The sequence below is a fragment of the Octopus sinensis genome, linkage group LG7 (assembly GCF_006345805.1).
Source record: "Octopus sinensis linkage group LG7, ASM634580v1, whole genome shotgun sequence".
Classification (NCBI taxonomy): Eukaryota; Metazoa; Mollusca; class Cephalopoda; order Octopoda; family Octopodidae; genus Octopus; species Octopus sinensis.
The window spans coordinates 101,261,794-101,279,055 of record NC_043003.1 but is presented as its reverse complement, the minus strand read 5'-3'; the positions used below and the strand labels follow the sequence as shown (position 1 = coordinate 101,279,055).

The 17,262-nt window shown below is 36.7% G+C and overlaps 1 protein-coding gene across 6 annotated transcripts in view; it reads left to right on the top strand.

The window, feature by feature from the left end:
• Nucleotides 1-17,262, top strand: part of LOC115214039 (vasculin) — a 202,954-nt gene that overhangs the window by 88,833 nt on the left and 96,859 nt on the right. For 5 of the 6 annotated variants that reach the window (XM_036505020.1, XM_036505019.1, XM_036505018.1 and 2 more), the window contains exons 4-5: nucleotides 1,689-1,903; nucleotides 5,396-5,632. In XM_036505020.1, the coding sequence (XP_036360913.1) occupies nucleotides 1,689-1,903; nucleotides 5,396-5,632 (452 nt within the window). The remainder of the gene's footprint in view (nucleotides 1-1,688; nucleotides 1,904-5,395; nucleotides 5,633-17,262) is intronic. The other variant, XM_036505022.1, reaches the window with a different exon arrangement.

The window sequence follows — 17,262 nt, the reverse complement described above, 5'->3', positions numbered from 1 at the left end:
TGAAGCAGAGTTTGAACTCACTAATTATTATCATATACTTCACATGCAGTGTGTCCCAGAAAGATTTACCCATTGATATTTCTTAATTATTCAAAATAAACTTAAGGTAGGATAATGAGATTTGACACACATGTTCTAATGTAACTTTTCAATCGATTACAGTAATTAGATTTCAAAATGACCATCTTGATCATAGCCTGCAAGTGAGTGGTCACTGAGTTGCATAAAAGTGCCATACCTCTTCATCCAACTTGACCCTGAAGGACTTTCTTCAGATCTGTCACATTTGAATAGGAGCAAACAGAAACATTACCAGGTAGCAAAGTCCATGGGATTGATGTCTTGATTTGAAGGAGGCCATACCATCTTCACCCCAAAACTGCTGAAATTGGATATGTGGGCTAGAGCCTCATCTTGAGTGAAAGTGTAATGATCACCAAATGTTTCTGTGACTCAGAGTAACACTTTCTCATTCAATATTTCCACATAAACTCCACTGTTGACCTTGATGCCAGCATCGGTGAGGATGAAAGGAGACTTGAATTCATCAGATGCAACTGTGGCCCACACCATAAGTAAACCTGGCTTCTGATGGCGTAAATAACTCCTGCTACCTTTTGGCAAGTCTCCTGCATTATGTGCATAAAACCTGTCATTCTGCCTGTTGGTAAATGCCTCAACGGTGAAGATCTTCTTATCGGACCAGATCAAAACTTTTTAAGTGGCATGCTTCATCTCAGCTAACATAGCTGTTTCTTTTTGGAAACTGCTGAAATTTACTGCTGGGGTTGTTTCTTGTGTGCTGTTAGCTTTAAATCCTCTTTAAAAATTCTGTGCATTGACAATTTCAAAATATCAAGAGTGTTTGCAGTTTTTATTTTTTGCACTCTTGTGGGGATTTCAGTCCATTTGCTTCGTCATGGCTTCAACAGTTTGTTTGGTACAAATTGATCATTTCCTACCAGGAATTGGCTTGCTAGAGGTTGTAGCAGACTCCATATATTGTTTTATGGCACACATTCAACTGTTTTGTTATGTCCTTGTTGTGTACTCCAGCTATTTCCAAAGTGACAATCTGGTCACATTTTGCTTTTGATGCCTTGTTTGTTTACAAATCTGTTATAGATGAACAAAAGACATATTCTTTTAGGAAGAGTTTTAAACATGGGTAAATCTTTCTGGGATGCCCATTAGAACATTAGAAATCCAGTTTTGTCTTCAACATCAAAATGAATGAAAACCGATTTAAAGTTGAAGTTATTAGTTTCATTGAAACATATTTTTGATTATCATGTACTTTTTGTTGCTATAGCATTGCAAGTAGGAATGAAAGTAGCTAACTACTTACAGATGGTTCATGAGTTTGTATCCTTCTTGAAGCAATTTTGTTTCGTATGTAGCAAGCCACTACTTAATCCTACATACCACAGTTTATCAAACACCATTCACAGAAACAGGCCTGTGATAAATAAATAGTACTTAAAAGATTTGTTTTTTATTTACCTGAGCTAGGTACCATTCCTATAAATTCTTTTGGCTTAGAGAAAACATTCAGAAAAAGTAATGTTATCAGACAAACTGTTAAGATTTCTGTAGTCAAACAACATTGTTAAGATTGACTTTTAACTTCTAACAAATAATGCTCGTACATCCGATTTATATAATTTGATAATAATTATTTTTTACAGATAAGCATTACTTCAGTGGCCAGACTAAGTCCAGCCATTCTGTAGATGGTGATCATTCCTACTCCTATGGCCCTTATGGTAATTACTACAATGGATATAGTTCAGTTTATGAAAAATATGACATGCAATATAACTTCCAACCACCCTTGTTAAGATCACATACCAGACAGGAAAGTGGAAAATATCAACAACCAGTCTCTCACTTTAATAGCCCTGTAAGTATTTTACTGTTTTATTTTGATATATTCATTTAAACTGCTTTCTACTTGATAAGTGAAAATGTTATTATTTAACATAACTTCTGATGATTTATCTGTCACATCTGAGCTTCATCCCAGAGCTTAGATATGCAACAGTTTTCTAACACATGAGCTGTTCCAAGTATTGCTGCCAAATGAGTACTTCCTATGAGGTTTGGTATTTGCAGCTTTTGATGCCAGAATATTACTTTTACTTTGTGATGGTCACAAGTGCACCAATCACAATAGGTACCACACTCTCTTTTGAGATTCTGTGAATGTGTTTCACTTCCAATGCAAGGTCTTGGTACTTCTCGACTTTCTTGTCCTCTGTCTTCACAATATTCTGGTCTGCAGGTATAGCTACATTGATGAAGGTCCATTTTTGAATTCCTTCCACAGGAGAGTGGTATCTGGCTGATTATGAGCTCCTCCTCTGCATCACCATCATTATCATCATCATCATTGCCACCACCACCACCATCGTCACCATCACCACAATCATCATCATCACCATCACAATCATCATCATCATCATCATCATTAAGGTGGTGAGCTGGCAGAATCATTAGCACACCAGGCAAAATGTTTAGCAGTATTTCATCTGTTTTCATATTCTGAGTTCAAATGCTGCTGGGGTTGACTTTGCCTTTCATCCTTTTGGGGTGGATAAAATTAAGTACCAGTGAATCACTGGGGTCAATGTAGTTGACTAGTCCCATCCTCTTAAATTTCAGGCCTTGTGCCTATAGTAGAAAGGATTATTATTATTATTTCATAGCTACATCTATGAGGTAGAACTAAATTATTTTGTTAGAATAGCCTGCCTTCTTTCATCTCACCTATTTATTATTTTTAATATTTTCAAGCTGAGAGCGGCTGGCAGCACTTAGACTGTAAAATCATTTTAAGGGAATCTTAGGTCTTCCAAAATAATTTATTAGCAACAAAATCTATTATTAATATAGTCTTATATTATATAGTGGTCAGTAGAATTTGCTGCCAAAAGCTGTGTTTTTGAAATGGTTAACATTCTCTGTCAGCACTAACTTTCTTAGATCATTGATCACTATATTTCGTTTGCTTTTACTTACATGCAGTCTAGTTACCATTGCAATCAGACTGCTCATCTTAGTAACTGGGTACAGAGCAGGGGTCAAGGAAACATTGAATTAAATTATATATGATGACTTCACAAGGTAACTGTTCTTGATACAGTCTTACTGAAAACCAGGTTGAAGTTATAGTAAAACTAGAATATTTATTATCATGGTGGCAAAAGCATACTTCCAAAGTTATCCCTCATATAAAAGGTAACTTTGGAAGTATATGTTTGCCACTATGGGTAATATCCAGAAATATATGGAGAGGGTCATAGCCCAACTAATTAGGGAGAGAGTTAGTCTAGATGAGATGCCATTTGATTTTGTGCCAGAGAGAAGCACCACTGATGCTATATTTCTGGTAAGGCAGTTGCAGGAGAAATACCTAACCAAAGATAAACCTCTGTACTTGGCTTTTGTTGACATGGAGAAAGCCTTTGACAGGCCTCCTGATCCCTTATCTGGTGGTCAATGCGGAAACTAGGGATAGACGAGTGGTTGGTGAGAGCTGTACATGCCAAGTACAGGGATGCTGTCAGTAAGGTGAGGGTTGGCAATAAGTATAGCAATGAATTCAGGGTACAAGTAGGGGTTCACCAAGGATCAGTCTTCAGGCCCCTCTTATTCATCAAAGTCCTCCAGGTATTAACAGAGGAATTTAAGACAGGCTGCCCCTAGGAGCTCCCCTCTAGCTTCTTATAGTTGAATCACTACCAGAACTAGAGAAGCAATTTCAGGTGTGGAAGGAAGTTCTAGAATCAAAGGGCCTTAGATTTAACCTAGCTAAAACCAAGGTCTTAGTAAGTCGAAAAGCAGACAAATCACAAATCTCTTTAGGTAAATGGCCCTGCTTGATCTGTAGGAAAGGCCTTGTTAGAAGAATCTCCATAAGATGTACCCAATGCAAGCTATGGACATATAAGAGGTGCAGCAATATCAGAGGAAGATTAACAGAGAAAATAGTTTGTGTGTGGAAGGTGCACAGGTACAATAAACACTGAAAATGTACAGAAATAGACACCATCGACTACCAGTGGGGTTCACTAGAGATAGTCGATAGCTTCCGTTATTTAGGTGAGCAAGTCAGTAGTGGAGGTGGATGCTTTGAGAACATAGCTGCGAGAATAAGAATAGGCTGGGCAAAATTCAGAGAGCCCCTACCCTTGTTGGCAACAAAGGGCCTCTCCTGCAGGCTGAAAGGTAGACTGTATGATGCTGTGTTGGAACAGTTAACTGTGGAGGGAACCTGTGGTAGAGGTAGACCCAGCAAGACATGGGACGAGGTGGTGAAACATGATCTTCAAATGTTGGGTCTCACAGAGGCAATGACTGAGACCTTTGGCTATATGCTATGCTTGAGAAGACCCATCAAGCCAAATGAAATCGTAGTTGTAGCTGATGCTGGTGTCACGTAACTGGCACCCATGCTAGTGGCATGTAACAAGCACCATTTGAGCATTAGGCCTTACAGAGGCAATGTGGCCAATGCTGGTGTCATGTAATTGGCACAGAAAAAACACTTCGAGCATTAGGCCTCATGGAGGCAATGTGGCTGATGCTGGTGGCACATAAAAAGCACCATTTGAGCATTGGACCACACAGAGGCAGTGTGACCATGCCAGTGGCATGTATAAAGCATCATTTGAGCGTTGGGCCTCATGGAGGCAATGTGGCTGATGCTGGTGTCACGTAACTGGCACCTGTGCTGGTGGCACGTAAAAGCATTCATTACACTCAGATTGGTTGGTATTAAGAAGAGCATCCAGCTGTAGAAATCATGCTAAATCAGACTAGAAGCTTACCAGTCCTGATCAAACTGTCCAACCCATGCCAGCATGGACAATAGACATTAAATGATGATGATGATACAATAATTATCATTTAACATTTATCATATTTCTTGGTACAAAATGATGAAATGAATACTAATTTTCAAAAGAAAAGTATTTATTACCTTAAAATTAAATAAAACAAATTTCTCATTTGTGTAACTCCTCTCGTAACTATTCTATCACTGACTCTCTCTCCTCCTGCCACCAAGCCTAGCATGTGCACTTATACTACACTTTTTATATCAACTCTCTTTGTATCTCTCTTTTACTCTTTCTCCCTCTCTATGCAATGTAAAGTGTGACCGGAAGAACCAACCTTTTATATTGACTATTATTATTATATAGAGATATTTTGACAAGTCATTGGCCATTTTTACATTGTAAATTTCAGTTTGATATTATAATACTGTTGTTATCTAAATTTCTTTTCAGTTTGCTAATGTGCAATTACATTATTAATGTAATATATGTAATTGTAATATGCTTTTATTTACATATGATTTTAATATTAAACCATACTTGTACATCTGTAGGTCAACAGTGGCTTTTCCAATTACTACTATGATAGTTATCCACAAGAATACTATCATGGAGATGTGTATTACAGTACCTTCGAGACTAGGCCAGCATCTAGCTATAAGACCCTATCTGAAAAAGATGGACAGCTGGAAAATGCTAAAGGAGATGGGTTAGCTAGTAAAGAGAGAGACTCTATTGAGAATCCTAACAAAAACACTTGTGCTGAAGAAAGTGTTTTCAACAATGATTTTGTAAGTGCAGGTGTTAAGAATTTGATTTTTAAAAAAATTCTTTGTCATCAATGTCATTATCATCATAATTATTACTATGGTTGTGGAAGTTCATCATCATCATCATCATCACCACCATCATCATCATTGCTTATATATTTCTTAACTTTCTTTTTGCTGTAACTGCAAGTCACAGAATATCAGGACTTTCTGATGACTACTTCATAAAGAGGAAATAGAGTATGAACCTCTTCAGAAATTGGTGGTGGTGGTGGGTGCTTTTAATTAGGACAGTATTTGTTGTTGGGTAACTTGTAAATAGTATTTAACATAATAGGTAATTGATGAATCATGGAGAGGGAGAATCTTGTTTGATTATTGTTCCAGTGTTGAAATTGTACTGCAGTGTCAGTGAGATTAATAATAATTGTTTCAAATTTAGGCACAAGATGAGTAATTTTTGGAAGAGGGTATTTGTAAATTATATCAACCTCTGTACTTGTCTGGCACTTTATTTTATCAACCCTGAATAGATGAGAGGCAGAGCTGACCTTGGAAGGATTTGGAATCAGAAAGTAAAGCACTGGAAAAAAATGCAGCTTGATGCACTAGCAATCCTGCCAGCTCACCACCTTAATCATAATAACAATAATAAAAGTAATCCTTTCTACTAAAGCACAAGGCCTGAAATTTTGGGGGATGGGGCTAGCTGATTACATTGATCTCAGTACTCAACTGGTACTTATTTCATCAACACTAAAAGGATGAAAGGCAAAGTTGATCTCAGCAAAGTCAAACTCAGATTGTAATGACAAATGAAATGCTGCCAAGCATTTTGTCTGGTATGCTAACAATTCTGACAGCTCACCACCTTAATATTAATAGTAATAGCAATTCTTTCTAATTTTGGCTTAAGACCAACGATTTTGAGAGAAGGGGCAAGTTGATTACACTGATCTTGAAAGGATGAAAGGCAAAGTTGACTTCGGCAGGACTTGAACATTGAACATAAAGAGCTGGAATGTCATGAAGCATTTTATCTCACATGCTAACAATTCTGTCACCTCATCTCCTTCAAGTGTTTTCAAATTTTGGCACAAGGCCAGTAACTTTGTGAGGAGAAGTTCTCACCAACCATTCATCTATCTCTAGCTTCCACATTGACTACCAGATAAGGGAGCAGAAAACCCTGTCAAAGGCTTTTCCCATGTCAACAAAAGCCAATTACAGAGGTTTGTTTTTGACTAATTCTCCTGCAGTTGCCTACCATCAGTAGTGCTTCTCCCTTCTGCAAAACCAAACTGCATTTCATCTAGGCTATTCCATTTTAATAATACAAACCATCTCCCATTTTATGGTTAGCTAAGAAGGTAGGGGTATTTATACCTCACCCCAGATGCACCACTACATAACACCTATGGTTGGGTGAGCCATTGAAAACGTTTCTATGTGGTAATTCAATTTCCTAGAAATGGTTACCAAATCTCACTCAAATTACATTCCATCATATTAGAAGGAGGAAGACTCATAGAAATAATATATAGTCCTTATGTATTCCCAACCCACCCACCAAAGAAAAGAATGGTCATAGCTGAACTTCATTTGATCATTGGTCTGGTTGTTCAAGTGTTCTTTTGGAGCTAAACAACAACAATATACAGGCTCACCATTCTTCAGCTGAGTAACTCGCATCATATCTGCTCAGATCTTTCTGTTGTTTTATAACTGTCTTCGATAATCTAGCTGTAGTCAGTTTATTAGTTGAACAGTTGATGGAGATATAAGTAATTCAAATCAGTTGAATGAAGAAAAATTGTCTGAATTTCAGTGAATATTTGAAATTTGGAAAATAGGAGGGAAAATGGTTTTATTCTTTTCTTCTTTTATTTGTTTCAGTCATTTGACTGTGGTCATACTAGAGCACCGCCTTTAGTCGAGCAAATCGACTCCAATACTTATTCTTTCGGTCTCTTTTGCTGAACTGCTAAGTTACGGGGATGTGAACACACCAACATCAATTGTCAAGCGAGTAAGGGGGCACTAACATAGACACACAAACACACACCACACACACATACACACACACACACATGCGCGCGCACGACTGGTTTCTTTCAGTTTTTATCTACCAAATCCACTTAGAAGGCTTTGGTTGGTCCAAGTCTATAGTTGAAGACACTTGCCCAAGGTGCCATGCAGTGGGATTGAGCCTGGAACCATGTGGTTGGTAAGCAAGCTACTTACCACACAACCACTCTGCACCTATAAATTATTAACAATTTTTGTTTTTATTAAACTGTTATTGTGTGTGAATATCTGAAAATCGGTGGAGCTTATGTTAATGTTCTTTTATGGCCTCCCTTTCATCTTTTGTCATCGTAAGCTTGCCAAAGCATGCACAGTGTCTCTGTAGCAGATTTCCCAAGTTTAATGCAATTTTCACATTGGTGATTTGTTGCAACTTCCTTTCCATGACAAAAATCGCAGACTATAGCATACACATGATCACAAAATCTCAAATTTCACAACTTGCGAAGTAAACACAGTTATGTCACTTGGCATACTGCCTTTTGAAGGCTAGCTTTCACTGTGCATACAACCATGTGCTGCTATCTGTTGGCATGCTATAGAACTAGTCCAGTAACTTTTTGATACCATCTCGTATATATTTACCATCTTGTTCAATTTCTCTTAACTACAGCACTGTCTTAGCTGCTGTAATGCATCATGCTGAGATGCACATTTTTCATTCCCCAAAACTTTTATGCTACTAGTTTCCCTTCTTAAAACCATCTCCCCATGTCACCACCTTGCATTCTCAATATCATACCATACCACTATTCTATACCATCTCGTATCGCCCATTGAGCCCTTCCCTCACCTTTGTTCCTCTCTCTCTCCCTCTTTCCCTATATATTCTCCTACATGCCTTTGATCTCTGCCCTCCTAACTGAGCATCCCTCACTCTCACTTCACACTGTCTCCCTATTTCTTGTCTGTATGGTTTTATTACAATACTGCTTTCCACCCCACTATTTTTATACTACAACTTATCTCCTCCTCTTTGACCTGCACTTATTTCCTTCCATCTTCTCACAAACTGATATTCCTGATTGATCATGTCCTCTCCTCTGTTTGCTGTTCACAGCATCATCTGTATCCCTTTCTCTCACCCTCTGTCACTCACCTCACATTCTTGCAAACTTACTTGTTCCACTATCCCCATCTCCTCACATCCTCCTGTACCATGAGTATATGTCCTGATACATCATCAGCACCATCTTCTCCCCTTTTCCAGCTGGGGGTGGCCATCTGTCTCCTGTAAAACTCCTGTTCCTATCCCATTATCATACTTTTGCTTCTCAATACCTGGGATAAGCCATCTTCCTCAATTAAAGAAACACGAAAAAATACACAGCACATTCTGAAACGAGACTGGCATTAGTAAGGGCATCAAAGGATAGGAACCATGCCAAAACAGACAGTAGACCTCTCTGATCTTGTTAAACCATTCAGCCCATGCCAACAATGAATACAGATGCTAAATTATGATGATGAGTACAATGACAACATATATAAACTTTTAGAAAAGAAATTTTAATATTTGCTATAATTCAAATGGTTGTTGATTCAAGAAACTGTCCACATACCATACTATATTGATGCTAAAGCATTAACATTAATGACAATGTTACGGATTCCTGCTACCATTTGTATAATATTTATTATATTCCTGAGTTACCCTTTTCTGATCTGTAGTAACATTGCTATAATATGAGTCTTTCATCATGCATCGATACCTAGTAATTCTCTATTCCACTGGATCATATTGTTATTGTGTTGCTTCCTTTAAATTGGTGATGGATAATTTTCATTTATTTCCTTTACAAATCATAAAGGATTACAATTTCAACTTAATTGAGTGTAGTCAGTTGGTTTAAGTACAAACATTATTTTAGAACTAGAGTGTCCATGCCATTAATAAAAAAAAAATGTCATTAAACTTTGTGATAACTATAACATTTTGGCTTGCATGTATGAATATTTGATTTTTCCAGTTGGAAGTATTGTTGAAAAACATATGTGATGGCAATTGCTAATAAGAGTATAAGGACGTTAACAAAAATGCTCAAATAACAGAACAAAAAAATTATATTTATCACATCCCAAATATTATACAAGTTTAATTACTTTTAATATACACAATATGTTGTAGTCAATGAGTCAGTCATTATTCTACATTGTTATTGTCTACAATAAATACTCTACTTAATTTCACAAATGATGCACACACACACACACACATCAAAACCACCAAAATATATGTATATTTGAATTTTGATACAATGTTTTTAAAATTCCTTGTTTCCTCAAACCTGTGTATATGTATGGATGCACTTTGGTAATAAATCTAACAATATATTTGTGATGTAACAGTGCTGTCGTTGTTAGTAATATATCAAAAGGATTTGATTAAGTTCCTATTTAGTTTCATTTCTCTTAGCTCTAATTTGAAGTTGTGGCAAAATTAGTTCCATTGTTAATCTGTCTCTTTTAGAACATTGGCTTTTTGTTTATGGCACAAATATAGTTTGAAGAAATGATATATAATTTTTACCCAATCAGAAAGCAGTATTTGGAAGCTAGCATTTTGTGCATGATGAAAGTAAACATTACAAGACAAAGTTTTAAGCAAAGTGAAAGTAATGTATGAGAGATGATACGTATACAGAGAGATAGATAGAGAGAGAGGGGGGGGGAGGGAGGGAGGTAAAGAGTGTGGTAATATCTCACAATGACCTGTCAACAGCTTCAAAGGCTCTCTTATGTGCCATTGTTCATTCATCCCATATTATCATTTGGTATTTTCTGAGAATATCAGCTATTTCTGAATTCTTACTGATATTGCACACAGGACTTTCATTAGACTATATATCCAATGGAAATTTGAAAATCGAATAGGCTGTACAGCCTTCAGGTAGATGGGTCGCGGCAATGCCTGATGATTCAATTGCAGTGGCAATTTTTCTTTGCTGTCTAACGTTTACCAAAAGTAGTTTTATAACAAATGTCTTTCCATTTTCTTCTGGTGCATCTAGAAAGAATATTTCACCCTTCTCATTTCTAATGTTGTCAACTGCTTTATATCAGAAAGTGGGCATAAAGCCACCTTCATTGATGTCATTTGGAATGCATCATTGTACTTCTATATATTTTGAAGTACATGTCCTGATTCAGTAGTTGTAGTAACCAGCAGTCCCCTCAAGGGTTCTGGTGGTTCAGGTAATAGCTTCAACTTAATCTTTCCATTTGAACGGCACAATCCAAGTGATTTACCTTTCCATTTTTAGCACCACAGTTTTGACAAAACTCGTTCATTGAGAATATTTGAATTAAAGGTTCTGAGGCATAGTCTTGACATGGATGATAACTAAAAGCAGCAAAGTTCCACTTGAAAAAGTTTTTAAATCATAAATCTTTGGTTCTTGTTCTCTGTTCAGATAGCTTTTGAGTTGTTTGAGTTTCATCCAACCGATTTTAAGCTGCTCTATTTCTCTCCATTTGCTGTCTTGATGATTTTCATACAGTTGATTCCTTTTGGTGAAAAGTTGCTTTCATTGTCCTATCATCAGCAAGTCTTTTTCATCTTAGTTCTTCTGATTCATTTTTCCTATATTCTACTGCTCTTTACCTTTGTTTCTGGAGTCTCTCTTGTTGCTGCTCTTCACTTTCCTTTTCTCGTTTTAGCCACATTGCCCTAGTTTTATGAGACTTTCTTTCAAATGAAGGTCTATTCTTTGGTGGCATTTTTTGCTTGCCGTTTCCAATGTCACTATTTACAAATTTAGAATTCTTCTACACAAAACTTCACTTCACAAAATATGACCGCTTCGAGGCATATAGCACTTCTGTACCAAACTTCACAAAATGAAAATAATATTACTTCAAATATGTAATATGAATATATAGAGAGAAACAATGATATCATTTGGCTGTTAGCTACAGTGGTGAAAATATAGGTAAGACATTAATGATTGTTATGTTATAATTCGTTTTCGAAAATAAAAATGATAATGTTTATTTTCATAATGATATATATATATATATATATATATGTATATATATATATAAGGAAAATAAGGCAAGGTAGAAAATGCTCAAATAATTTTATCATGAAATACATTTTGTACTGGTTTCAGTCTTTTCAACTTTTTAAAACAGGAAAAGCAATTAAATCAAAGAAAATATTAAATAAAATGTTTTTCAAATATTTCCATAGTCTTCAGATAGGTAGGACTTCTGTTTTTTCTGTCTGTCTGTCTGTCTGTCTCTCTCTTTTCCTTTGTGAAGGCTCAGTAGATAGTAGCAGATCTGAAAAAATAGTGTTTATGGGTGCAGAGAAGTTGGTTCTGAAGTTTGGTGATTTTAAACAGTGGAGGAAAGAGATGGAAAAGAAGAGAAAGAAAAAGAAGAGGAAGAAAGAGTAGGAAAAGAAGAGGGAGAAGAAGAAAGAAAGAAAAGAAAAAAAATCAGGAGTGGTTTGACAGTAGTAGAGGCTGTTTGTGGAATCATCTTTAATGGTCAAGTGACTTAAAAGTGACCTGTTGTGGTTGTAGCAGTAGTGATAGGAACTGTTCTTAATAAATTCATAGGTAGTGACTGTTCTTAATATATCTATTGTGTTATCTATGGTGGAAGCATTTGCGATAAAATATGATTCTTGCTACTGCATTGATTATAGGTTGCATTGTCCCTGAATTTATCAAGGGGAAAAATTCTAAAGTTGAGTTATTCATTAGTGGCACAAATATTGAGGTGTTGACTTAATGCTATTTTTCTGTATTCCCATATTTTAATCTGGGATCTATGTATGGTCATCCTCTGGCATACTGTTTTTAGTTTGGCCAATATATTGGTATCGACACCCTGAGCAAGCTGACTCATATATTATGTTTTCCAAAGCTCATGTGAAATTGTTTTCACTGTAAAATGTTGACCCTTTTTGAAGGAGTACTCCGATCCCTCAATTAGGCTGACGCATATACCACAGTTAGGTCTTCTGCATTTTTTTACTGTCAGTTTCAGTGTTGTTGATGGGTGTACTTGGGCTTATGTTAGAAGACTTTTCATTGACTTGAGTTGTCTTTTGCTCTTTATGATGGTGTGTGTTAGGAGGATTTGATTCATTCTATCGTCCCCTTTTAGTAAAGGAATGTTCTAGAGGATAGTGTTGAAGGCCTTATTGTTTAGGGGGTTGTGTGTGAATATGTATGGTAGGGTTTTTGATTGTAAATGCTTCTTTAGTTTAGGATGTCTGAGTTCTTGGATGTTGAGTTGTAGGGCATGTTAAAAACCTATGTCAATTAGTGATGGTGGGTGATTCCTGCTGATGAGTGTATCCTTTAGTTCATGTAGTCATGCGTCCTTGGTGCTTGTATCAGATGCTATAGTTTTTGTGAGGTTGAAGGAAACATTCATTCTAGTGTGTCTGGGGTGGCATGAGTTAAATGGTAGATATTGTTTGGAGTCCGTGGGCTTATAGTATATGTCTCTTTCTATTTTGCTTTTGGATTTCTTAATGAGGATGTTGAGGAATGGAAGTTGTTGATGGCTATATTCCATCATAAATTTAATATTTATGTCAAGTCCATTTAGAGGTGCTTCAAATACTTTAACTCTCTCTATACTTTCATGCCAAAGAATGAAGCAGGCATCTAGATATCTCTTCCAATTATTTTCTATGTACAGGGAAAATGGGTTTCCATATTTTTCTAGTCCCTTAAGATAAAGAATGACTAGGTTAGCAAAGGAGGGAGCCATTCTCATACCCATCGCAGTCATCGAATTCTGTTGATAGAAGTTGTCATTGAATACGAAGAAGTTATTCTCTAAGATAAATTTTAGCCCTTTCATTACAAATTCTTTTTTGATGTGATGTGGGAGTTCATTGGAGTAATTCTCTTGCCAGAATTGGATTGCCTCCATTCCTAGGCTAAGCGGAATGTTAGAATAGAGATTCACTACATCGAAGGATACTAGTAGGGTTTTTTTTTATTTATGTATGTGTGACTATGCGACTATGCATGTATATATGTGTGTGTGTGTGTGTGTATGTATATACATATGTGTATATATGTGTGTGTGTATATGTATATATATATATATATATATATATATACTAGAAGACAAACCTGGCCTTGCTTGGGATTAAAATAGTTTATTATTGTTTTATTTGTTTCAACGATGATGATGGTATTATAACCCAGTTTCATTCGGGTCTACACGGGCCACATTTTAAAAGATGAAGAATGTTGCTCTGGAGGCCACGCGTTTCTAATGAGCAAACTCAAAATTGCTATGCAAGTTTGCCAGCACTTTTAACATAGGTGTGCAAATTTTCAGCTCAATCCAACCACATATGCACACATATATATATACACACACACACATATATATTCAAATATCGATATGTACACTTTATATATATATATCTACACACACATTATATATATATATATATTTATACACACACACACTTATATAAATTAACATAATAAATATCTGATTAATAATATCTGTTATCATTATTGTGCGGTGGTGGGCGATAATAATTCACTGTTGTAAAAGCCCTATAGTGGGAATATTTAAACTTCAGGAGAGTGAAATATATTTCCGACACAATATAATTATTTACTATTTTATTCTTCTCCATTAATCACACTTGTGGCTGTCAACGCTTTCTCTCTATAAATACAGAAAGATGTACAGAGAGAGAGAGAGGCTGGGGAAGAAAGAGCGACAGAGAGACAGCGAATACAGAGAGGGAAAGAGAGTGAGTAGAAGCTGTCAAAAGCCGTTATAGAGATAAAGAGGAGGGAAGTGGGGAAAGAGAGAGATGGAAGAAGAAAGTGTGATAACTGTAAGAGAGAAACAACAAACACTTGTCAAAGTTCGTTTAAAGACGATGAATTTTCACTCATTTTACCATAGCAACCACATCTTTATAGCTTGCGAATTTTAACCATCAAGGGTCTCATCCTCACCACACATTTAGTATCCCTGCCAAATTTCAGCTTGATCCTAGCCTCGGTTTGACCACCATTAACTGTCAAAGCAAAATGTGCATACAATTTTTGTCCAAGGACTGTTTTATATATATATATATGTAAGCATGTATGTAAATGTGTCTATATGTAAGTATGTATGTATGTATGTATGTATGTATGTGTGTATATGTAAGTATGCATTTGTAAATGTATGTATATGTATTTGTGCATGTATATACCTATGTAAGTATGTGGATGTATATGTGTGTATATATGTAAATATATGTATATATAAAAAAATATATATCTGTATGTCCAGATATGCAAGTTAGAAATCATATAATTTTTTTTTTAATGTATATATATGTATGTATATGCATATGTGCATATATACCCACCTATCTGTGTATAAGTATCTGAGTGCATATATGTGTACATATGTGTATGTGTGCATGTGTATATATATAAGGATGTGTATGTAGGAATGTAGACGCATGTGTGTGGGTGTATGTGTATATGCATGTATATATGTGTATGCATATATCTATCTATCTATCTATCTATCTCTCTCTCTCTCTATATATATATATATATATTTGCTGGTTGTCTACTCCTTATGCAGAGTTTGACCAACTCCTGTACCTACACTTTAGAACTATCATGGCATCTGATGTGGCTTTTTAAACCAGATAGTGTTTTGAAAAGTATGTATACACTACCTCATCGATGAAATACAGAGACCTTCTCTTTGTGGCTGGCGAATTCAATGGGCATGTTGGACAACATGCAGGGGTCTTCCATGCAGTGCATGGAAGCTATGGCTTTGGTTCCCGTAATGAGGAAGGAACCAGGCTACTGGAGTTCTGCGATACAAATGATCTTATGTTTTGGAATACTAACTCCAGGAAACCTGCCAGTCACCTATTCACCTTCCAATCTGGTAGTCACACTAGTCAAATTGATTACATCCTTGCCAGGAAACGGGAAAGATGGCTACTTATAAATGCCAAAACCTTTCTTAGTGAAGAATGCACCCCACAACGTACATTAGTACTTAGCGACTTCATGATCAGAAAGAAAGCATGATGGTAACGTGATGGTGGAACAATGTAGTTGACAGGGTCATTAGAGAAAAAAAACAGGCATGGAAAGACTGGAAGAACAGTGGTAGCAGGAAATTGTCTCAGACTGCCAGAAGGGAAGCTAGGAGGCAGGTTTACTTAGCCAGAGGAGAAGCAGATAAGAAAAAATTTACCAATGTTCTGCATAGTGAGGACCAAAGACTTGAAGTGTTTCGTGTTTTAAGACAGTGTGTGAGAGAGAATGATGATGTTGTAGGAGAGAAATGCATCTGCATGGATAATGGCTCACTTGCATTTAATGAGGCTGCAAAGAGAGAGACTTAGAGACACCACTATGAAAGGTTGCTGAATAAAGAAAATGAATGTGAGAAAGAGAGTCTGTCGAATGTCGACCCAACAGAGGGACCAGCTATTCGAATTAACAGTACCTTGGTAGATAAAGCAATTAAGGATATGAAGACAGGGAAGCTCCTGGCCCATCAGGAACCACCGCAGAGATGGTTAAAATATCTGGCAGTGTTGGTTATAGTCTAGTCACCTGTATAGTCAGTCAGGTAGTACATGAAGGAGTCATACCCAATAACTGGTGTAGCAGCACCATAGTCAACTGCTACAAAGGTAAAGGTGATGCATTAGATATAAATAATTACAGAGGTACCAAGTTGTTGGATCAGGTGATGAAAGTCACGGGAGGGTCATAGCCCAACTAATTAGGGAGAGAGTCAGTATAGATGAGATCTACTTTGAGTTTGTGCCAAGGAAAAGCACCACTGATGCTATATTTCTGGTAAGACGGCTGCAGGAGAAATACATAGCCAAAGATAAACCTCTGTACCTGACTTTCATTGGGATGGAGAAAGCCTTTGACAGGGTCCCCCCGATCCCTTATCTGGTGGTCAATGAGGACACTAGGGATAGATGAATGGTTAGTGAGAGCTGTACAAACCATGTTCAGAGATGCTGTCAGTAAGGTGAGGGCTGGCAAATAGTACAGTGAAGAATTCTTGGTAGGGGTCCACCAAGGATCAGTCCTCAGCTCCCTCTTATTCTTCATAGTCATCCAGGCAATAACAGAGGAATTGAAAACAAGATGCACCTGGGAGCTTCTCTATGCTGATGACCTTGCTCTAATAGCTGAGTCCCAATCAGAACTAGAGGAAAAGTTTCAGGTGTGGAAGCAAAGTCTAGAATCGAAGCGCCTTAGAATCAATGTCGCAAAAACCAAAGTCTTAATAAGTAGAAAGGCAGACAAACCACAAATCGCTTCAGGAAGATGGGCTGTGACTACTGATAGGTAGACAGACAGACAGTCAGTCAGATGGGTAGAGGGTAAAAGAGAGAAAGGGTATCCACCATCCTATTCACCATTCATTCTTTCATTTATTTATTTTTCCTTTTACCATTGTATTGGAATGAGTTTAAGGATGGTGATCACTTTAAAAAAAAAACAGGTGTAGTTTGGTCATCACTGAAAGTCTTTTTGCTTTCTTTCTATCCCTTTTTACCTCCTTTCTTTTTTTCT